This window comes from Sarcophilus harrisii, chromosome 1 (genome assembly GCF_902635505.1).
Source record: "Sarcophilus harrisii chromosome 1, mSarHar1.11, whole genome shotgun sequence".
NCBI classification, from domain to species: Eukaryota; Metazoa; Chordata; class Mammalia; order Dasyuromorphia; family Dasyuridae; genus Sarcophilus; species Sarcophilus harrisii.
The window spans coordinates 447,330,310-447,355,711 of record NC_045426.1 but is presented as its reverse complement, the minus strand read 5'-3'; the positions used below and the strand labels follow the sequence as shown (position 1 = coordinate 447,355,711).

Below are 25,402 nucleotides of genomic sequence, written 5' to 3'. Positions count from 1 at the left end.
AACTTGGAAACTGCTTTAACCAGTGAAGGTTTGAAATTATTGAGAAAGAGACATGGCATCCAAGGGCAATAATGACTTAGGATATAAACATATTTTTCATAAATATAATAAACATATTTCCATGTAAAAGTTTACATGGACTGATGGTGAAAGGCTTTGAGTAATACCACCTCATAAAACAGGAAAAAAGTATGGGACAGAGAAACAAACTTTTAATAAGCTTGGCCAAAGATGCAGTTAAAGAAGTTATCATGAAGGCATTTAAAGATATAAGGGCTTGCAAAGGTGTAGAGAGAGAAAAGACGGGTAAAAGTTTTTATAACAAATTCTTTTCCCACTTAAGATACTGAAGTCCCTACATCAAAGTATAGCATCACAGTCCTGGATGTGCTAAATTAAGAAATAGAAATAGCATTCATAAATATAAAGATGCCAGTGTCACTGGGTCAAAAAAGTACATGGTGGGGCATAAGATGTAAAAAGACCAGAAAGCTAAGTTATGGGAGCCTTTGAACATCAGAGGATTTAATATTTGGCTCTGGACTTTTTATGGAGCCAATAGAGTTTATTGAGTGAGGTGGTAACATAGTCAGATTTGTGTGTTAAGAAAAATCACTTATTATAAGCCAGTTCCCATGGTCTTAAGATGGAGAGAGCCATTTGTACCCAGAGAGAGTACTGTGTATAGATCACAACATAGTATTTTCACTTTTTTCTGTTGTTTGCTAACATTTTGTTTTCTTTCTCTTTTTTCTTTTCTGATCTGATTTTTCTTGTTCCATAATTATGGAAATATGTATAGAAAAGTTGAACATGTTTAACATATTGAATTACTTGCTGTCTAGGGGAAGAGGTGAGGGGAAGGGGGGGGGATAAAAAATTTGGAACACAAGGTTTTGAAGGGCAAATGTTGAAAAGTATATGCATCTGCTTGGAAAATAAAAAGCTTTTAAAAATAAAGATGTAAAAAAATAAAATTTTAAAAAAAGGAAAAAGCACTTCTAACTGAATAGATCAACCAGCATTACATTAGTAAGAAGATGAGGGCTATAACTAGAGTGATGGCAGTATTAAAGGAAACAAGGGCATGGATTTGAGAGATGTTGAGAAAATGAAAATGGCAGGCCTTTGCAATAGATTGCTTGCAACAAGTATGATGGATTGAAAGGTTTCAAGCCTGGAGGACTAGGGGGATGAAGGTGCCTTTGACAGTAATCCAGAAGTTTAGAAGTGGAGGCAGGATTTGGGGAGAAAGATAATTAGTTCAGTTTTGGATATGTTGTATATAAGATATCAAGAGAACATCCAGTTAAAGACATCTAAAAAAAGGTAACTGGAAATTTGAAATTGGAGGTAAGTAGAGAGATTTGGGCTGGACTGGAAAGTAATCAGTATAGAGATGATATTGAAACCATGGGAGCTAATCACCAAGTGAAACAGTATAGAAGGAAAAGAGTGAAGAGCACAGGACAGAGAACTGTGGGACATCCATGGTTAGCAGGCATGAAGATCCAGTAAAGGACACTAAAAAGCAGGGGAGGAAAGCCAGATGTCCTGAAAACCTAGAGAGAAGAAAATATCAAAGAGATGATAGTGATCAATAGTGTGAAAAATAACAGATTTCAAGAAGAATAAGGACTAAGAAAAAGTGAAGCTAACAATGCAATTTTGTTATTTTCTGTGTCATTCTAAACTCTTCACTTCCTCATAACCACCCATTTTCAAACCACTACCAAATCTTGTCATTTCTTTCTTTATGATATCTTCCCCATCCTTCACCTTTTCTCAAATGATTTGGCCATCCATTTGTTCTGGTCTTCAACATCTTTCATCTATAAAACTGTAACAGTCTCCTAGCCCAAAGTCTTTCCACACTAATCCATTCTCCATAATAACTAGTGAAATGACTTTCCTACAGTTTAAATTTCATTGCATCACTCCAGTGCCTTCTTATTATCTGTAGCATTGAATATAAATTCTTCTGCTTGGCATTTACAATTCTTATAACCTGGTTCCATTGAGGTGTCTCACTCATGACTTCCTTTCTAGGGAATATATTCTACAGTCCAGCCTTACTAATCCATTTAGTGTTGCTTACTCATAGCATTTTATCTCCTGTCTCCTTGCTTTCACATTGGCTGTCATTCATGTTGGAATGGTTTCTTTACTTCCTGGAATGTCCAGTTCCCTTCAAGACTAGTAGGCTCGAACTTCATCTCTTCCATGAGGCCTTTTTTTAGGCATCCCATGCTCCTCCAACCTCCTCTGTAAGTGTCCTGCCATACAAGATTACTTTTTGTATTTGCTCGTAAAGATATCTTATATATGAATTTGTATATGCCAGAATATGTACATGTTAACGTAAATGAGAATGGAAACTCTTTGAAGGCAGAGGTCATTTTGCTTTTCTCTTTTTATCCCTACTTAGTGGATAATTCTTATCAGATAGGAGACACTTAAGAAATTCCTGACTGACTGATCAAATTTTCTAACAAAGTGGGAGAGGATATCAAAGCAAATCATATTACCTTGAAAAAAAGTGACCAACGGAACATCAGTAACCATGCATCCTTGATATTATGCTCAACTACTCATTCTTTCTTATTTCTCATCTCTCATTAGTTGCCAGGTCTTATCATTCCTATCATCATCTTTCTTCCCTCCACATCACCTGGCTATCACGTTCATTCAGGCTCTTAGCATTTCTTGCCCAGACAACTACAATAACCTCCTTATTAGTCTCCCAGCCTCAAGTTTCTTCCCATTTCAATCAGTCCTTCATACAATTCCCAAAGTGATTTTCTAAAGAAGAGGTCTAGTCTTGTCACTTACTTTGCTAACGAAAATGATTCTGTATTATCTTCACTTTACTTAATTTTTTTTTTCAAATAAAGAGCCATCTTCTCTTCCACTTACTCCTCTCTCCCATTAAAAACAAAATCCCAATTATAAACATGTAGAGTGAAGCAAAAGAATTTCCTTCTTTGGTCTGTTCTGAAGAACAAAAGTAACAACAATAAATATGCATCTATGTAGTTCAATCTACACTGAGTTTATTACTTCTCTATTAGGAAGTAAACAGTCTGTTTTATCATGAGTCCTCTGAAATTGTGGGTTAATCATTATGATTACAATTCCTAACATTTTCAAATATGATTTTAATTTACTTTTTTTTAACTATAGAAAGACCAGAATTTAAGAATACCTAGAAGTATCAAATCACATCAGTTGCCATATTGCATTTTTTAATATTCATAAGCAAAAAAGAGAGATAAGATGAACATTTTTATTTCAAAGTAAAATGAAATTATAATGCATTCAATTTAAATACATAAAATAATAAAAATGTCATTTGATATACTTGATACTTTTAATATTAACTTCACAAATTGTTCAATTGGTTTTGCTCCCTTCACTCTGTATTAGTTTACTATTTTATATATATATATATATATATATATATATATATCCTATATATCCTTCTATCTTCTGACTGCCTTTAAGATTCAGTATAAACTCCTCTGGTTTTTAAAGGCCTTCATAATCTGGCCCCAACTTACTTTTCCAATTTGTCTCCCACTTTTATCCTGTACTCCAATTAAATTCACTTTCTGTTCCTCACATATGATATTTTATGTCCAAATTCCATATCTTTGCCCTGGCTATCTCCCATGTCTGAAATACACTCCCTCTTCACCTGTGCCTCTTTGAATCACCTTTTCTCCTTCAAATTTCAGATCAAACACTGCCATCTATGCAGATCTTTCTTGATCTTGAATAATGCAATGAAGTAGCGTAGTAAAGAATAGAACTTACTAGCTATGTGATCCTAGCAGTAACAACATTTCTCTGCTGCAATTTATTCATCTATAAAATGCAGGTATAATAATAACACCTACCTCAGCAGATTATTGTGAAGATATCAAAATGTAAAGGTTATATAAAAGTATATAATGTATTGTTATTATTCCCCCTTACTGTAAATGTTCTTCTCATTGTTATTTTAGATCAGGGGTCCACAAACTACGGCCCATGGGCCAGATGCGGCAGCTGAGGACGATTATCCCCCTCACCCAGGGCTATGAAGTTTCTTTATTTAAAGGCCCACAAAACAAAGTTTTTGTTTTTGCTATAGTCCAGTCCTCCAACAGTCTGAGGAACAGTGAACTGGCCCCCTATTTAAAAAGTTTGAGGATCCCTAGATAGATAGATAGATAGATAGATAGATAGATAGATAGATAGAGATTATCTGCCTCCTCCTTGCTCTGAGGATAGGAGCTATTTTTTTTTTATCACTAGAGCCAAGTATCACCTCAAGACTCTCTCCTAACAAAGTGTCTCCCATTTTCAGGGTGAACAAGTAAGCATCAGGAAAACGTTTGATATAAATTCAAAATAAGTTTGGTGATGAATGCCTGGAACAGGAACAAGGCATCACAAACTAGAGGATTTATGATTATGTTGCAGTAACCAGATTGTTATTGCTAGTTACTGTTTAGTGATTATATCTAGCAAAAATGTAACAATGGAATGTACACTAAGGAACTTAGAGACATCTGGTGTTATTGCAACACTAGCATAGAGAGTATATAAACCTTGGCTCTCAGATCAATAAACAAACTTCATTAATCGAAATGTCATGACTGTCCTGCGTCATACTTTCTCCTTGACAAGGCTCAATTACTCATCCCTTCTCCATTACCAATATTAAGTAAGGCATAAAAAAGGGAGGCAAGTGCTGGACCAAAGTTCTAGACACTAACATGGTGGATGCCCCGTGCATAGTCCAAAAATGAAGAATTGTCTGTGGATGACAAGGCCCTCCAGATACCTCTGGTTACAAATGGCATTGAGATGATTTCACTGAGCCCTGGTAATCCTCCAGAGCTTCCCAAATGAGATCCATGATCATTCAAAAGTTCATTCACTCACACATTCACAAAGGAAAAAATGGATGAAGAATGCCTACTGCTCACACTATGATAAGCCATTGGAGGGTCAAAACATAGTTGTTTATAAGAAGATACATTTTGTTAAAACACTGTAAATAAACAATGAGCTTGTACTAGAATTGCAGAGAAAAGAAGAAAATGTATTGAATTGCCTTTGGGAAACAAAGGTTCTTCACAACAGTGAGAGGCATTATAGTTTAAGAGATAGACTACTGGTTAGAGTTCTGGTCTTATTTCCAACATACTAACTCTGTGACTCTGGGCAAACCATTTAACTTCTCATGGCCCCTACCACATCATCTAAGAATATACACTGCAGATGAATTATTGATCTACATTGGTGGTGAGAATTTCCACACTTTGAATTCTTTATGATAAAGAAACGAAAGATCAGGACCTCTGCCTTCCCTTCCCTTTTCATTCCCACAAAAAAAATTCATCCTGTGCAATTGTTCAAGTATTATCAACTATTGTTTTAGTTGTTTTTTACTCATGCCTGACTCTTCATGACACCTTTTAATATTTTCTTTGCAGAGATACTGGAATGGCTTGACATTTTCTTCTTCAGCTCATTTTAAGAACTGAGGCAAACAGAATTAAGTGACTTGCTCAGGGTCACACAGCTAGTAAGTGTCTGAGACTGGATTTGAACTCAAGTCCTCTGATTCCAGGACCAACAATCTATCGCTCTACCAAATTGCCTACCTAGCAAATACTTCTCAATGTGTAATGCAAATTTTCAATTATTCCCTTAATTAGAATGTTATGAAATGATCTATAAAGGGAAAGAGGTTTGTTATTTCTCATGGTATTAAATTACATAGGTTCTGAGCTAAATGATCTGTCAGGTTCCCTTATAACACTATAATTTCATAATAAAAGTGTGAGTAATGAAAAGACCAGATTATTAAAAATATAAAATTTTTAAAAGTCGCTAGCTCCTCAGTTCCTCAGCCAGAAGCTAAGATATTTTATGAATAAGAGTCAAATTAAAATTTATTTAAAATTCATTTGAACCACAAATGCAAATGAGATATTCTAAAATATATATATATTAAATCTAAATATAATATCTTTTTGAAACAGATTCCCTATGTATATTTGTCCATTTTGTGAGTTGCTTTAATATTTTTAATTTATATGGTAAACTTATATTGAGGCCTCTAGGCTCAAATGCCTACTAAAATTTAATTCAAGTTATTGAATAAAACAACAATGTAGAAATAATAATTGACTAAAAAGAAGTTGGGAGAGGTTCACACCATGCTTTAAAAATGCTTTTTAATCCATTTTTTAAAAAACCAGTTCTACCTGAGACTGTCATCTGAGGCCAAGTATTGATTCAGGTCTCTGAGATTTTGAAAAATTTATCAGATATAGCACTGGTTAAGAATAGAAAGTACTGGATTAAATTGCCATAACTATAAAATGTTAGGCAGGTTCAGATTTTTTAAACTAATGTCCTAATGTGAATTCTTCACATGACCAAACCTTAATATTTGCTGCCTACCATCATCTAGTGTCTGCATCAACCATATCACTTCCAGTTTTAGAGACTCAGGGTAAGGTCTCTACAATGGCTATTTTTAAGCTCTCTATTCTTCCCAAACTAGTCAAACCTACTTGTTGCCTCCTAGCAGAAAAATTTCTTATATTTTGCAGGAATAAGTGAATCACTCCATTATAAGATAGTGCACTCTCTTTTGTCTCTCTCTCTCTCTCTGTCTGTCTCTCTTTCTCTTTCTCTGTCTTTCTGTCTCTTTGTGTCTATTTCTCTCTCTCTCTCTCTTTCTCTCTCTCTCTCTCTCTCTCTCTCTCTCTCTCTGTGAGTTTCTGTGTCTCTATCTCCACATGTTTTTGTGTCTGTCTGCCTCTGTCTCTCTATATCTGTATATAGACATACATACATGCATATACATATACATACATATATACACATATATGTACATACATATGTGTATATACATACACATATATAGAGAGAGAGATACATATTTGTCTCCATTATAATGTAATATACTTATGTTTTTCTATGATACCCTCAGACAAAAAGAAAAGTAATCAAAAGGAAAGTTAGAAGGAAAAGATTTAAGCATAGGAGTGACCAGGAAAAGCCTCCAGCTTTGTAATTGAGTCTTGAAGGAAGTGCTAGATTCATAATAAAGGAGGGAAAGTGTTCTAAGCTTGGGAGATGGTCAGTGAAAAGTTAGGGAGACCAGAGAAGAATCTATCCACTTCCCATTTTTTCTTCTGAATTTGATTTCCACAGCTCCAGCTATAAGCTGGACATTTCTATTGGAAAATCACATATACATCTCAAACTCACATGCCCAAAACAAAACTCATTATTATTCCCCTAAAAACCATCCTTCCTCATAACATATAATTCTGTCATCACATTGCCATTCTTCTAGGAATCACGCTGGATTCTTCCTCTCACTCCCCCTTCCCAGTCTTCTTGATCTCATCAACTTAACAGCTGTCATATCTGACCTTTTTCCTACAGACTTCTACTCATTCTAAAACTATCTAAGTCAATCAGTAAGCATTTATTAAGTACTGACTGTGTGCCAGATAACCAGATGATGGTGAATTGAGTGCCAAATGTGAAGTCAAAAAGACTCATCTTCCTAAGTTCAAACCTGGCCCAGATACTGGTCAAGTTACTTAACCCTGACTGCCTCAATTTTCTCATCATCTTTGCCAAGAAAACCCAAATAAGTCAGATCAGACATCACTTTAAAAAATGTGCCTGGTACTATGCTAAATACAAAGGACACAAAGAAAGACAAAAATATAACCCCTACCCTTAGGGAGCTCAAGAGACAACATACAACATAAATGTGTTTATATACACACAGCATACATGGAAAATAATCTTAGTGCAAGGCACTAAGCAAGAGGGAAAGGACTGGCAGAAAACAAGATTTGGTTTGAGTCTTAAAAGAAGGTAGGAGGTACAGGCAAAGAGGGAGAATATCTAATCATGGGAATCAGTGAAATGGCCCAGAATCAGAAAATACAGTCATGTGTGAAGAAGAGAAAAAAGACCATTGTAACTGGATGGAGAAGAGTAACATTTAAGAAAATGGTAAAAGAAGGAAGAAGAAAGGCAGTGAGAGGATTTATATTTGATCCTAAAAGTAATAGAGAACAACTGGAATTTATTGGGTGGGGAGGGAGGTTGACATGTTCAGAACTGGACTTTACAAAAATCACTTTGCTCACCAAGTTCAATATGTACTAGAGTAGTAAGAAAGAGCAGAAAGTCTCTTCAACTATTCAAGCATGAAGTAATGAAGGCTTACACTAGAGCAGGAGTTGTGTAAATGATGGAGAGAGGATAAGATATTGTGAAGATAAAAACAAGAAGACTTGTCGATAGAAAGCATATGGGGAACAAATGCAAATAAACTTACATTCTAATGCAGAATAATGATATATAAAGTGAAGCTGGAGAATAGGAAAGGAGAGGAGAGACCAAGGCCCCTGGCATGTGGTAGAGAAAGTCTGGGTTGCTATTTTGGTGTTTAACTGGAGTTTTTAATTAGTTGGCAGTTAAACACAAAATAATTATCCAGGAAATCAAAGAAGAAATTGACAAAATCAAAGGCAAAAAAATTTAAGCACATTTAATTAATAACTAAAACTTGGAGCTTAAAAAAATAGATATGCATTTTTAGCAAATTAGTTTTAAAAAGAAAGAAGAAAATTAAATTATCAATATCAAAATTTTTTAAAAATTCACAAAGAAAAGATTATTAAAAATTATTTACCCAATTATATACCAATAAATATGACAATCTAAATGAAATATATGAGAATTTACAAAAATATAAAAAAGCCCATATTCAACAATAAAGGATAAAGGACTTAAATAAACCAATCTCAGAGGAAAAGACATTAAACAAATCATAAATCATCTTCCAGTGGGTGAAAAAACAATACCAGGATCAGATTAAATTACAAGTAAATTCTATCAAACATTTAAAGAACAATTTATTTCTGTATTAAGTAAGCCATTTGCTTGGTTATATCTTGGCATAATTATATGATTTTGTGGTTCTTGTTATTGATACAGTCTACTATGTTGATACTATTGTTCAGTTTTTCAGTCATGTTTCATCCTTTGGAACTCCGTTTGGAGTTTTCTTAGAAAAGATGTTGGAGTAGTTTGCCATTTCATTCTTCACTTAATTTTACAAATAAGAAAACTGAGCAAACATGGTTAAGTGACTTGCCCAAGGTTACAGTGAGTAAGTCTCTAAGGCCAGATTTGAATTCAAGAAGATGAATCTTCCAGATTCCAGCACACTGTACCACTTAGCTACTCCTACAAACTATGTTTACAATTCTCTCTCTCTCTCTCTCTCTCTTTCTCTTTCTCTCTCTCTCTCTCTCTTTCTCTCTCTCTCTCTCTCTCTCTCTCTCTCTCTCTCTCTCTCTCTCTCTTCTCCTTCTCTCTTTGTCTCTTCTCTATGTGTGTGTGTGTGTGTGTGTGTGTGTGTGTGTAATCTTTGGGACACATTGTTATGATATCCTTGCTAATATCTTATTTAAAATTTTTCCATCAATATTCATTAGGAACATTGTTTTATAATTTTCTTTTTTATTTTTAATCTCTCTGAGTTATGTATTTAAATGATGTTTATAGCATAGAAAAAAATAGGTAGTATGTCCCTTCTTTTCCTATTTTTTCAAACCACAAGAATCATATGATTATCTCAATCAAGGCAGAAAAAACTTGAAAATATGTAATACCCATTCCTATTTTGAAAAAATAAAAAGTAAAGAAGTAAACAATTTTCCTTAACATAACAAGTACTACATAGCAACAACAAAGTTATGTGATGATCAACAGTGATGAACTTGGGTCTTTTCAACAATGAGGTGATTTGGCCAATTCCAGTGGCCTTCTGATGGAGCAAGCCATCTGCATCCGTGGAGAAGACTATGGGAACTGAATGTGGATCACAATATAATATCTTCACCTTTTTGTTGTTGCTGTTTGCTTGTTTGGTTTTTTCTTTCTCCTTTTTTTGCCTTTTGATCTTATTTTTCTTGTGCAGTATAGAAATGTGTTTAATCTATTTTATATTACTTGATGTCTAGGGGAGAGGGAGGTGGAAAGGAAGGGAGAAAACTTTGGACCACAAGGTCTTGCAAGGGTGAATGCTGAAAATTATCTTTGCATGTATTTTGAAAAATAAAATATTATAAAAATAAAATTTTATTATAAAAAATAAAATTTAAATTAAAAAACACCATAACAAATACTATCTATCTAAAATTGTGAGCCAGCATTATATACAATGAAAATATTAAAAGTCTTTCTAATAAAGTCAGCAGTAAAAGCAAAGATATCAATTATCATTATTCCTATTTATCATTGTGCTAGAAATGCTAGCTTAGCAATAAGAACAAAAGAATAAGCATAGGTAAAGAGAGAAAAAACTATCACTTTTTGCAGATGATAAGTCTATTAAATAACTAAATAAAGCAATGTTTTAGAACATAAATACACCCATATAAATAATTGACATTTCTGTAATTACCAATAAAATCAGCAGGCATAAAAAAGATGAATTCTGTTTAAAATAACTATAGATTATACAAAATATTTGGAAGCCAACCTGAGATATATACAAGAACTATTTGAATACAACTTCAAAACATTTTAAATACAAATACAGACATAAATAATTGGAGAAATATTAATTACTTGTGGATAGACCAACATAATATAATAAATGACAGCTCTACTTAAATTTATTTACTTATTTGGGGCCATACCAAACTACCAAAAGTTTACTTCACAGAGGTAGAAAAAAATAATGAAATTCATCTGGAGAAAGAAAAGTTCAAGAATCTTAAGAAAAATCATGAATCAAGTGAAAAGGAATAGGATCTAATAGTACAGATCTCAAACTATGTTACAAAGTAGTAATTAATGATTAAAAATATTTTATTGTTATGTAGTCATGTTGGACTCTCCATAATCCTATTTGAGGTTTTCTTGTCAAAGATATTTATTCAACCCATCTTACAGTTGAGAAACTTAAGTAAATAAGGTTATGTAAGTTGTCCAAATTCACATAGCTAGTAATTGCCTGAGGCCAGATTTGAACTCAGAAAAAAATCACTCTTCTTGACTCCAAGCCTGACACTCTATCCAATGCACCACCTAGATGACTTGATTTAGTACTGGTTAGAAAATGGAAAGGTCAATTAATGAAATACATTAGGTATATGATATACAGAAATAAATGAACCCAGTAATCTTGTATTTGATAAACCCAAAGATCCCAAATATTGAGGCAAGAACTCAATACTCAACAAAACCTCCTACAAAAACTACAAAACAGTTTTGTATAAACTAGATATAGAACAATATTTCATCTACATATGAAGATGAAGCTACAAATGGGTATATGATGTAGACATAAAAGGTGACATCATAAACAAATTAGAGGAGCAAGGTAGCAATAATTTTTCAGATATGATGATGAGGAAAGAGTTTATGATCAAAAAAGGGAAAAGTGTATAAAAGAATGGAAAATAAACTATTTTGATTGCAAAAATTTAAAAGGCTGTTTTCACAAAACCAAAGCAACTAAAATTAGATGAGAAAAGGGGGGAAAGCAAACTTCTCTGATAAATATTTCATTTTTAAGCTATGGAGAGAATTGGTTCAAATTTATAAGAACAGAAGTCATTAACCAACTGATAAATCATCAAAGATTATGAACAGATGGAACTCAAGTGAAGAAACTTAAACTATAGCCATATAAATAATGCTGCAAGACATTATAATTAAAAGAATTCCATATTAGAATTGTTATGGAGTTCTACTTCATATCTATCAGATTTGCAAAACTGACAACTAAGAAAAATGACAAATTCTTGAGAGATTATGGGGAAACTGGTACAATAATGAATTGGCAGGAGCTGAGAGCTAGTCCCAGCCATTCTTTTTTTTGTGAGGCAATTGGGATTAAGTGACTTCTCCAAGATTACAGAGCTAGTAAGTGTTAAGTATCTGAGACCAGATTTAAACTCGGACTCTCCTGATTTCGGGACTGACATGCTATCCACTATGTCATATAGCTGCTCCCAGCCACTCTTGAAAACATTTGTGCATATCCTTTGACCTAGAGATATCACTACTATATATGTACCGAAAATGGATCAAAGAAAGAGAAAAAGGATCTATGTAAGCAAAAGCATTTAAAATAGCACTTTTCTTACTGGCTAAGAATTAGAAACTAAAGAGCTAAGGAGGCTCTCATCAATGAGGGAATGGTTGAACAAATTATGGTTATATGAATGTGATAGAATACTACTGTGCTCTAAGAAGTGATAAAAGGAGACAGTTTCAAAGAAACCTGAAAAGACTTGGTGAACTGATAGTGAATTGAGCAAAACTAGAACTATATCTCTATCTGTACAAACATAGACAGATACCTATAAAGATACATAAAGCAACACCGTAAAAATAAACAATTTTGAAAGACATAAAAACTCTAATCATTGAAATGATTAACCACAATTCCAGAGGACTCATCATAAAACATGCAACCCATTTCCTTACAAGTGATGAATTCAAGATTCTTTTTGATATATATATATATATATATATATATATGTATGTATTTGTACATGGCCAATGTAGAAATTTGTTTTGCTTCATTGTGCATATTTTTACTTACTTTTTTGCTTTTCTTTCTTTTTCAATAGGATGAGATAGTGTGAGGAAAAGAAAATGGATTTTTACTCATTGAAAATAAAATAAAATTTTAAAAAATAGAGGAAGTAGGAGCTCTGCCTTTATAGAATATATAGTGTTCAGGACTTGATATATATTGTCACAGAGTATTGTTACTCTGTGTCTATATAAAGGCATGTTATATCTTTCTCACTGAGAAAGAAAATAGAACTCTCCATCTCAAAAATTTTTTTTATCATAAATAAGGTGGTAGATGGGGCAAAAGATTATTCTACTCTGTAACAGAATACTTTCTTGTACAAACTAATCTACTTCTCTTACCCATCAGAATCTAGACCATCTCCAGAACAACGTAGATTCACAGTATTCATGGCTGGAGGTTGGCAATCTACACACACAGTATAACCCTCTCGAAGGTACTGCATCCAGCGGGTCAGAGGACGATTTTCCATAGCACAATAATGAGTCAAGGACTCTGTCTTGAACTCCATACAATATCTACAAGAGAAAACAGTTAAAAACAATTGCATAAGCTGTAGTAGACCCATAGGGAACTTTAAGGATATGATTTCCCAAAGTAATTGTGGCATAACAGAAAGCATGCCTAACTTGGCATCAGAAGCATTGGACCCAATTTTCTACCTGTTCTACTCCTTGGAAGCATCCTATTAATAAAAATTTCTTGTCAGCCTCAAAAACAACCAGAAACCAAGCCCCAACACTTTGGGCACTTACATTTTCTCATTCTCAGTTTCTTTATCAAAAAAAAAAGGGCAAGACCACCTCTAACTCCTAAGATTATCTGTTCTACAGGGTTGTTATGAAGAAAGTGCTTTATTAAGTAATAAAACTGCTGTTCGTCCAGTGACATCATGGAGTGATATCTTGACTTGCCTGTGAATTAGCTTTAAGTGAAACGGAGTTGCACAAAGTCATCAGGCTCACTCTCTTCCAAAGTCATCAAAGCCCAGTGACAGTTCAAAAATCAAGACTACTGGCAATGGTCCAGGATGCAGTAGATTACCTTGGGTATCTTCAATGTATCACCAAAATCTAAGTGCTCCACAGCATCTGCTTTAGAGCCCTTCATTCACACATTTCAATGAAGGAAGTCCCTCTTACTCACCAACAGATCTGAGGTCTCAACCTACTTTAACCCATCTTCCATGACACTTTTACTGGGGTGTGGCTGCTATGCATGTTACAACTTCTTGAAGACCCAGGTGAGAGTTGGGTGAAGATGGACATCAAAGATGAATGAGTGGTGAATAGGGTGTTTAGGGAGTTCTGGTGAAAGGACTTGCCAAGCCTTTTTCAGGACTACTCATCCAACTTTACACACATAACTTTTAGAACTGTCATAACATTTCATATTTGGAAAATGTAGTAAAATAAGCAGTTTTTTGGTGATCTCTCCATTTTTAGATTGGTGGCTTATTTGCTGACTGATCCTTATCATCTTTTCCTAATCCATGATTCATTTACTCCTACAAAGCAGAAAATCTAATATCTTATTTCCTGTACACAGTTCTTAAATCATGTTTAAGAAGAAATTTTAGTTTCTTTTGTCTACGGGTAACATTATATAAATCTGAAGTATTTACAAGTACTATTTGCACCTAGCAGAAATTATGCTGTTATCTATAGCAATTTCTAGTTCTTTGACACTATAATAAGAGCAGTATAGCAGGACTTCCTAGACAAATTAAATATTTACTTATAACGAATCATAAAGAAATTTATTTTAATACAATTCTTTAGTAAAACATAATTTTTCTATTTATTGAAAATGAGAGCAAATTTGCATACTAAGATGGATTATTTGTTTATTTTTTATAAATATAAATATTTTATATCATATATAATAAATATATTATATGATATATAATATTTATATAAAGAGATATAAATAGAATATTTGATAGCTTTTACTGTTGCTAAATTTTTCATCACCCTCACATTCAGTTATGTGACCCACAATTTAAGAAGCTTTGGTCTGTAGAACCTACATATCAATAATGTTGTAAGTTCGTATTAAGTCATCTTGTTAGGTGGATAGAGAAAATAAATATCATTTTCCCTATTTTATAGATGAACAACCTAAGGATATAAGAATTTAAATAATTTGCCCATTGTAATAAAGCTAATAAGTAAGGAATTGAGAATTCCCAATATCAATTCCAGCTTTTTTTCTATTACATCACAGTGCACTAATTCTGAAAGTGATATAATCATTACTATCTGCACCACCTTGAGCAAGTAACCACTCTAGGTCTCATTTTCTTCTTCCATAAAGTGAAGAGATTGGATTAGATGATCTAAGGTCATACAGTTCTAACTATATGATCCTGCAATTTCATTTTTATAGAAAACCTTGCCCCAAACAACTCAGAATTCAAACCTAATTTAATTTTTATGGTATTCATAAAACTAGGAAGAAAACATATATTCCCTACTCTATGATGGTGGTGGTGGAGATACTAAATTCAGAAAGAATGAAAGCACAATACAAGTAGATAAAAAGCAAATTCAATTACCCAACTTAGATTGTGATTATATGCACAGGCTTGTCTCTTTTATTACTGATCCAATACTCAACCTTCAAATTTTAAATCAAAAGCATAATTACCCAGCATCCTCTGTGTCTGCAGACCACTGTGGAGATACCACTTGTCTTTTCCTTTCCTTGTTATATGCAGAGGTAGTGATAAAAGCAGGAACTGCAAAGGAGAGTATCATATTAAAACATACAATCTAAAAAAAAAAAGTACTTTCAGTAGCATTCCCAGCTCTTTGGCTTTGTGACACATATCTCAAAAAGTTCTAAGTTTCCCATAACCATCAAGCTTGATTATGAGAGGATAAGAGGAAATATCCCCTTAATTATATTTAAGAGAAGTTTGCACACATACTTTATGGGAAGGAAGGACATCCTTCCATGACTTCAAAGTGGGATGACCCATGTTAGTCCATATTACTGGGAAGTCTAAGTTTAGTGGATTACTTGAGTTCAGGAGTTCTAAGCTACAGTAGAGTTAATGCAGACTGTGTTTGAACTAAGTCTAAAAGCATTATGTCCAACCCCTGAATGCAATAACTGTGAGGAGAAAGAAATTGAGATGTCTAAATAAATAGGGGCAAACCAGCCCAGGTATTTTCCATGATGACTAGCATTAGTTTTGGATTTATAAGCAGTTTCTGCACTTCCACTCAAAAATAAAATATACTATAAAGGGAAAAAGAAAAGAGGAGAAACACAATGTCAAGTACAAAAGGGATATGTTTAAAAGGAGATAGGTCAAGTTAATGAATACTTATTAAGCACTTATTATATACCAGAAACCATGCTAAGCTGTGGGTATAGAAATAAATGCAAAAACAGTTCATGCCTTCAAAGAATTCACACTTTAATAAGAGATGGCATGCAAATAATTATGTACAAAAAAGATATACACAGACTAAGATGGAGATAATCTCAAGGCAAAGGCATTAGACTTAAGGGAGATCAAGAAAGGCTTCTTGCAGAAGACAAAATATTAGCTAAATCTTGAAAACAGGAGGCTAAGAACTCCAAGAAGAAGGGACAACCAGTGAAAATGTATGGAGTCAAGAGAGGTAGTGTCCTGTACTAAGAAAAAAGGAAATCAGCATCATTGGATTATAAAGTATGTTAAGAAGAATAATGTATAAAAAGACTAAAAAGTCAGAGGGAAGCCATGCTATAAATGACTTTAAAACATAAAAAGGGTTCTATATTTGACCCTGGGGAAAATAAGGAGCCACTGAAATTTATTGAATGAGTTGGGAAGGAGGAGTGGGGAAAGGGATAACATGGTCAAGCCTGCTTTCAGAAGATCAGTTTGATGGCTGATTGAAGGATGAAATGAAATAGGGAAAGACTTGGGGCAACATGACCAACCTTGTAGTAGTGTGTTGTAATAATCCAGGCATTTGTAATGAGGGCCTGATCCAAGTTTGTTACATTGCCAGAAAAAAGAGGCATAAAGAAAAGATGTTAGAAATAAAGAATCAGAAAGATTTGGTACATGATTGGATATAAGGGATAAGAGAATGAAGAGTCAGCAGTGATACCTAAGTTAAGAGCTTTTCTTCTACATCCTTTTTAAATTTTCCTTCCTTTCTTTTCTATCTTCCCATCACCTAAATTCCTTCCTATAGATGATCTCATTTCTTCACTTCTTCTCCAGCAGACTGTCCCCTCTATCATTTCCACTCCTTGTTTATACATATATATATGTATATATATCATGTACATATATTAGACATATACATATATATATATATATATATATTCATGGCTATATCTGTGTACATACCCATACATATATGCTAAAGATCTAGTTGTCTAAAGCTGCTCTACACTGACATTCCTTCTTCTTTCATTTGAGATGTGGCCTCCAATAACAAGCACACCTACAGAATTTTGTTTCATAATTATTTCTCCATTTCTAGTTACTACAATGATCATGTTTTTATTAGCTTAAATGGAGAAGGAGGGGAATAATCAACTACTAAAAACATGCATCATATTAAAAGTGACCAACATATAAAAGCTATATCATATTATTGCCTTCTTGGGCGGGGAGGGAAGAGAGGGAAAGAGAAAAAATTTGGAACACAAAATCTTACAAATATGCATTTGGAAAAATGAAATAAAGAGGTGAAAAATTGAAACAAGAGGTTTGGCAATTGTTAATGCTGTAAAGTTACCCATACATATAACATGTAAATAAAAGGCTATTAAATAAAAAATAAAAATAAATTTTAAAAAATGAAATACTTTTGAGGAAAAAAACATAAAAATTACAAGTGGCCCATGAATTTTTCCATGTTACCTAGATTTATTTTGATATTTTTTAAAAGTACAATGCCTTCTAAAAATCAGATCTTTAAATAAATTGCTCTTACTCGAATCTTTAAATAAATTGCTCTTACTCAGCAGTTTAGAAGCAAGAATCACTTAGATTAGTTAGATTCAGCTCAGGAGGACATGGTAGCCATTCACAGAAAGGGGGCAGGCTATCCAAATTCAAGTCCTATCTATCCATCCTGCTATAGATGTAATATATAAGTACTTTCTATCCATCCTGCTATAATATATAATATGTAAGGAAATATCCATCCTCCTATAATATATAATATGTAAGAAAATAAAAAGGGAAATAAAAAACTTTCACTAGAGAAGGTTACAGGATCTGAGACTATAAAATGTACATCTAATAACTTATCATAGTATAATGGAAAGAAAACTAGATATAAAACTTGACTCTACTCAGTCACTTTTGTGACTTGAGTAACATATTTCACCTCTATAGATATCAATTTCTGCCTCTGAAAAATGAGGGGATAAGGTTAAATGATCCCTAAAAAAATTTTTTAGCTCTAGAGCCTCCACTCCTTTGATTCATTATCATTGTTTATCACCTAAGTATAATTGTAAAATTTGGAAACTAGGTAGCTATGACTTACCAGCTTGATTATTTCCTTACCCCCAAGTCCAACATAACCAGATTAAAAATCACTAAGATTTCTCCAAAGTTTTAATTCCTGTGATTTTGTGGAAGCCAGGCTTCCCAGAGGTAGACAGTTCCACATTGATTATAATTGTTATAGTTTATCCTATTTTACTTAAAAAACAACAAATAAGCTTATGATTTTATTTTAGAAATCCTTTTCTACTATTCCATATTTCTCTGTGCTAGTGACCATTAGCATTCATAGATAATATATTTAATTATTTGTTGAATAATTTCTTTTTTGAGGGATATGCAACAATATTATTACGTTTTATTTTGTAAAAAAAACTACAATTGTTAAAATATTATGTAATATATATTTCGCTTACAAAATTACAGTAAAATAAATTTATTTTGAAGTGTTTGGTGCTCTTTGAGCACAAAAGCTAATTATTCATAAATGGTCTACAAAAATAATATGGAAACAGAAAACAAATGGAAATATAAAAGTTAATATCCACCTGGTAACTTGAAGTTTATAAAGCACAACATACAATAGAAAGGGAAAATACCAAGAACTTTGGTAGAGATATCCACCCATTTTTCATTTGTACTTGCTCCAACTGTTCTAATCTTAATCTTATTTAAACTGAAGTTCTCCAATATTGGAATCCATTATTACTGTTTTAGTATAAATGATGGATGCTAACAGAGATATCTTTAAGAAATATGAACTTAAAGTGTTCTGGAATGTGACAAGCAAGGAGGTATGCAGGAAGAAGAGAGAAGAAAGTTGTGTGTGGTACAGTGTCAGGGTGGGGTTCTTTTTCTGCCCCAGTTGAATTTATCAGGACTGTGAATCATTAACTTGTGGTAACAATATGAGGCAGGGGAAAAGGAGAAGAGGAATGAGTTCTTCAAAAAAAGTAAGTCCTTTGCATGCAACCTGAGGGAATTAGCAAACTATAAGAGCTAAGGAAATCAACATTAGACAGGAAGTCCGAAAATCTGGGTTCTAGTGCCGGTTCTGTCATTAACTGACTTCACAAAATCAAGCAAATCACTTTACCTTTGGTGGATTTAATTACCTCATCTGCAAAATGAGATGGTTAGGTTAGGAGATTTCTAAAATTCCATCCAACTCTAAAATCTATGAATCTTGGAAGTTTCAATGCACAGTGGGTGGGAAAATGAGACATGCAAATAAAAAAATTTGAGTTCAAACTGTCTCCCCTAATTTATTAGCTATATGACCTTAAGTTTAAGCTCTGAACATGTGACTTCTCAGAACTTTATTTTTTTTATTCATGAAAAAGGCATCGGATTAGATGATGTCAAAAGCCCCTTTCAGGTCACTAGTCTATTAAGTCTTTCCATGTCATACTAAAGTCAAGAAACTTCTCCAAATGATCTTCTATCAATTCTGCATATGTCTTACACATGTATATATATACCTAGTTATCTACATTTTGTCTCCTGCATTAGAAAAGGAGCTTCTTCAGAGAAGGGACTATTTTTGCTATTTTTTGCTTATTACACTGCCAGGCAAATAATAAATAGTACATTCTTTCTGATTGGATTATTGATATATCCAACTAATAAAACAAGTTCCTGATTAGTGGGAATAATTTATCCCCTGAAGTGGTTTCTATGACATATTTTCATTGGATTGAGATCGATGAGCATATTTTAATACAATTAAATAGAACAAATTTCAATGTGACTACTTTGATGGATTCATTATTCTTACTACAGATCCAGAATCGATCTAGCTGTTCTACTAGAGACCTTAGATACAATGATTGTTACTGAGGTTCTGCCCCAGTTGGGTATTTCTAAGTACTTCCAATATCTTAAGGAGTATCATTAAAGTTTTTAAGATTCTTAAAGCAAAATTTAAAAGCAAAAGTATGTGTTTGTTGATGTGAATAAAGAACTCTGAAGATTAGAGGAAGGTCAAGAAATCAAAACATCCTAAAGTATCATAATTCTTAATAATATCCTAACCATAATAAAAGGGATAGGAACTAATAATCTAAACTGCTGTCTACCTAATTTGTGCATATTTTGTATCTACCTAGATATTTCCTCGTCCATAAAGAGATAAGCTCTTTGAGAGCACTGTTTTTGCCCCCCTTTTTTTTTATCCTCAGCAATGAACACAGTACTTTAAACATAATAATTCCTTATTGAAATGATTGTTGACTGACTAGTCCTAGAAGCAACAAAACTGCAGAAGTTAAGTACCAAATTGATGTCCTTTGTTCCTCCTAGGTAAGGAATGAAAGAGCACTGATATCCTGGAAGCTCTTGTTTACAGATTTCCAAGATACTTCTCTTCAATTACTGAAACTCGAACCTCCCAGTTCCTCAATTTCTTCCCATGATCTATTTATTTAACCACCCTAGCTTCTGAGCTGAGAATATTGACTCTTATTTTACTGATAAAAAAAATATTGAGGCCTTTCATTGATAATTCTCTCTTCTCCCTTTCTCCTTCTCATCATTCAGATGCCTTCAATCTAACCTGTTTTTGTACAAACAAAACCAACAGAAACAAGATTAAAAGGGATGTACAAAGCTGTGGGAAAAATATTTACAACCAGTATTCCTGATAAAGGTCTCATTTCTAAAATATATAAAGAACTACATCAAATTTATAAGAATACAAGTCACTTCCCAGTTGATAAATGGTCAAAGGATATGAATGGACAATTTTCAGATGACAAAATTAAAGCCATCTGTAGACATATGAAAAAAATTCTTTAAATCACTACTGACTTAGATATAGAGAGAGAAATGCAAATTAAACAACGCTGAGATACCATTTCATACCTTCCAGGTTGGCTAAGATGACAGGAAAAGATAATGATAAATGTTGGAAGGGATGTGGGAAAATTGGGACATTAATGCATCATTGGTAGAGTTGTAAAATGATCCAACCATTCTGGAGAGCAATGTGGATGTCCAAAGGGCTATAAAATTGTGTATACCTTTTGACACAGTAGTGCCACTACTGGGGCTGTATCCCAAGAAAATCATAAAGGAGGGATAACATTTAGGTTGGATATCAAGGGACTAGGAGGAAGGTATCGCCCTCTATAATATTAAGCAAGGTAGAAGGGAGAAAAGATGGGAGAAAGAATTAATTTCATTTTAAACACTGTATTTCTCTGGATATCAGTTTATTCCACTATAAAATGAGGTGATGAGATTCGATGAGATTCTATTATCTCTAAATATATTGCCAGCACTAAATCTAGAATTTCTATGCTTTTCCTGTGCCCAGTGGTAAAGAAAGCCATAACAGTAGTAATGTGTTATATCACAGGACCATACTGTGGGTTCTTATTAAAGAATTTACAAACAAAAGCTTTAATTGTCCAGTTCATTGTAGCAGCCAAAGGCTGGGTGGGACTGGCTTTTTTTTTAATTCGGAGAATGAAAAATATGCTTTAAAGGAATAAACTGATATTTCCTAAAAGCCCATTTATCCCTTCCCTTTTTCAAAAGAGACACTGTGCAAGAATTCACTAATTCTGAACCCTCAGTTTTGAATTCTCTCCTTTTTTCCAGCCAACTATCTTTCAGATTGCTAAGAATATATTCTATGTAATTATGAACTTGGTATTGCAACCCTTATAATTAAAATAAGGCTTTGTTATTTATAGTGTTTTCATACCATTTAAAGGAAAATTTTCCTTATGTCTGTATTTTCAAAATGGGGAAAATATTCCTATGAAAATGTATCATGGTGCCTGAAACATATTAGACACTTTATAAATGTTTATTATGTGCTACATTTATTTTTATTACAAAGTGAGATGCAGAGTCAGCCTGTTTCCTCATATGAAAAATTGCCATACTTTGTGCTATGTACTTTGTCATCAAAATTAGTCTTAAACACTATAGCTTATGATAACAGCACAAGCCATTTGGGGGCATCATTGCATCACTGTATGTAGTATGATCGATTTTCTCTTATTCTGCACAAATGGGTCAGAAGACTTGAAGAAATATGTCTAATAGACTATGTGAGAGAAATTGGTGGGGAGGAAGACACTGACTAGTCTATCATTCCTTAAGCATGGGGGTTGTTATCATGGACCAGTCTGGTAAAACCTATGGAATTCTTAGAAGCACATTTTTAGAATGCCTCCCATATGTAAATGTCAACACCCCATTTCCTCCTTTCTCCTCCCCATTTCCCTATCTCACCCAGGAGGGTTTTCCCTTTTTCTGACAACAATAAATAACCATTTTTATATGAAATAATAAAGAGTACTATTATAGGAAGACAACAATGACAAACAGAAATACCATATGAATGCCCACAATCCTGTCCATGGGAAGTTGTGTATTCCAGACAGCCAGCTTTCTCTTCAAGGTGTGGGCAAGACTCCCCACCATTCTGAGGTTCCTGATGCACATAACGTCTCCGCACACGTGTTGCAGGTTTACATTGATCTACACAACTGCTCCAGGAACTCCATTCTCCCACAATGCATGGGCGAGCTAAAAAAGTAAAATGATATAATATTTACAGTGGAGAACTTCTCCAATGGATCATGCTTACACCCCATCTTTTGTAATGTAGGATTTAAAGTCCAACAGTATCTAAATTTGTTTTTAACTGATATCCAACTGAAAAGGTAACATACAAATCTTCAGATTGTTTCAATTTATCTTCCCTCTACAACTACTTTTAGGAGCTATGGTTGTCTAATATTGCAATACATACTAAATATCAGAATATCCCAATGCACCAACTTGGTAAACCTGCTCTTTCCATTAATGACAGATGATGAACCTTCAGAAGCCCTTTTCTCAAAACCCCAAAATGGATTTTGGGATCCTTTGGGGTCCTAGAAAAGGTCCCACCTTAATATGTATCAAGTAAATTGAAGAAAACCTATCCAAGAGTAGAGCCACTCCAGAATATTCAGTACCTATCACTGAGAAGTAATGAAGTGATAATAAAGGTACCAAAAGTAGTAATATGAAGTAGATATATAAAATAGATTTGGGAGAGCCTAATTGCAAAAGAATATTAGATTCGGTTTGTAACAGGGAGCAACCATGACATAGCATCCATCACAGAAATATGTGAATAGCACATGGGTTCAAACTAACCAGAACTAAGCAAGGCAGAATCATAGGTTATTTGAGCAATTTTCTTTCAGGAGACAAATTTTTAAGGTCTCAGGGGAAGAGGGGGAAATAAAGATGGAATTTAGGAGTAACAAGGATGTAAATTGAGATGTTGAGATTATTTTAAAGACAGTCTGAGAAAATTGAGTTTCCATCAAGGCTGTCTCAAATATGCTAATCAAGACAGTCTGGGAAAACTTGAGTTCTCATCATGATTGACAATAGGAATTAGATGGGCTATTTTTAATAATTCCTGAGAAAAAGCTGATTCAGTCCACAAGCTGTCCAAAATTCCCATCACTAAAACGACATGGAACTGAAAAAAAAAACCTTAGAGATCATTTAGTATGACTCCCTCATTTTAGATAAGAAAACTGAGAGTCAGTGAGATCACAAAGTTATTGGCATAGCCCAAACATGTACCCATGCCTTCCTAATTAATCCAGAGCTTTCTTCATACACAACAAGAATCTCAGACTATAACCTTGACTTTTAGAAATGTCTGTGGATTTAGTCTGCTGAAGATAAGATAAAACTTTTGGAGGAGGTCTAGGATTGCTACTTGGGGTTGACAGAGAAAGCCTGAAGTACTGATAAGATTAGGAAGGGCTTTGAAAGGGATCAATTCAATTTTACAGTCCTAATCTCAGTAGAGATCTTGGCTAACCTCACTTTACTATATCTGACCAGGTATCAAATGCCCAGAAGTTAAATTTCCCCTGTAAATCTGTCCATGGCCATCTTTTTTGAAGCCCCTTTGGATTTGAAACCCCTTGGGATGGTGTTTTTTTTTTTCCTCACCCCTCCCCCATGCCCCATGGTATCTTTCCACTCATCCCTTCCCTGTGTCTTATGGTTCTCCTTGTTACAGCTAGCTAACTCTTTTAGGATTCCTGCCAGTCAATGGGCTTCTCCCATCTCATGATGTATTCCCTTTCTCCTGGTTAATTGTGAGTTCTACTAGGAAACTTGTTTTTTCCATCATTAATTTAAAAAAAAAAAAAAAAAAAAACACCTTTATGCTCTCCCAAATCTATTTCATATTTACTACTCCTGGTGTCTATTTTACCTTTTCTTTTATCTGTAGCTTCTCATAAATAATTTGCCAAATTTCTCTTTTGCCAAAAAAACAAAACAAACAAACAAACAAACAAAAAACACTGATTTTGTCACATGATCAAATCCCAACATTTGATGGCAAACCCCAGCATTTGGTGCCAATTGTTCTCTTCAAATTCATCATTTGATACCTATACTCAATTTCATCATTTAGTCATCAATCTTCTCGTTTCCAAGGCAATTTGAGATAGAAGTAAAAGTAAGAGGTCCCATTAGTTTTTAGATTTAATTCCTTCAGGATTTGGAATGAGATAAAGGACAATAATAATGACAATGATGATGACAACAGCAATAATGGTCACTATCATTCAAACCGTGTTTTAAGATTTGCAAAGCAAAGATTGCTATTATTTTTTTTAATGTCATGCCATTACTAAATCTGCAGCGTTCATTCTTATTTCATGTAAACTGCAGTCTAGCCAAGCCTCTCCTATCTTATACTTCGAAAGCTATTACTTTCATCTATATGAATTACTATATCTGAGGAATGAGTGTCTATATGATGGGATATTTAGGAAGATCCTTGGTAAAGAACTACTTTGGAGCATGGAATCACTAACTATTACTATTTATCTCTTCCCTTACACCAAATGACCTCTCACCTTCTGGTACTTTCAAGGAACACTTCATTTTCCTGATAACCTAGAAAGTAGACAAATGTTCTGGGAGGGAGGCCAACCTGAACTTTGTGAACAGATAACAGCTACTTGGCCCTGGCAGAAAGAAAATGAACACCTACTTCAAAGACTTCACTATACAACTCTTCCTTTTCACCATATTTTCCAGAATCAAGAATTTCAGTTCTTCCATTTTCTTGTTGCATCTACTTGGGAGTCCTCAACATGAAAACCATCACTCCTTTTACTTATCACTGGCACCCTGAGGAACATATTCAGCTTCATCTTCTCTCACTTTATTCTCCAGCTTAAATCTTTCAAAGTTTAAAAATTCTCTAGATCTTCACCATTCTTTTTCTT

At 33.7% G+C, this 25,402-nt stretch overlaps 1 protein-coding gene across 1 annotated transcript in view; it reads right to left on the bottom strand.

Annotated features, from left to right (window-relative positions):
• SBSPON (somatomedin B and thrombospondin type 1 domain containing) overlaps window positions 1–25,402 on the bottom strand; it is a 46,764-nt gene that overhangs the window by 7,705 nt on the left and 13,657 nt on the right. The window contains exons 2-4 of the mRNA XM_003759704.4: window positions 22,476–22,670; window positions 15,308–15,398; window positions 13,000–13,176 (exon numbers count right to left, since the gene is read on the bottom strand). Of these exons, the coding sequence (XP_003759752.3) occupies window positions 13,000–13,176; window positions 15,308–15,398; window positions 22,476–22,670 (463 nt within the window). The remainder of the gene's footprint in view (window positions 1–12,999; window positions 13,177–15,307; window positions 15,399–22,475; window positions 22,671–25,402) is intronic.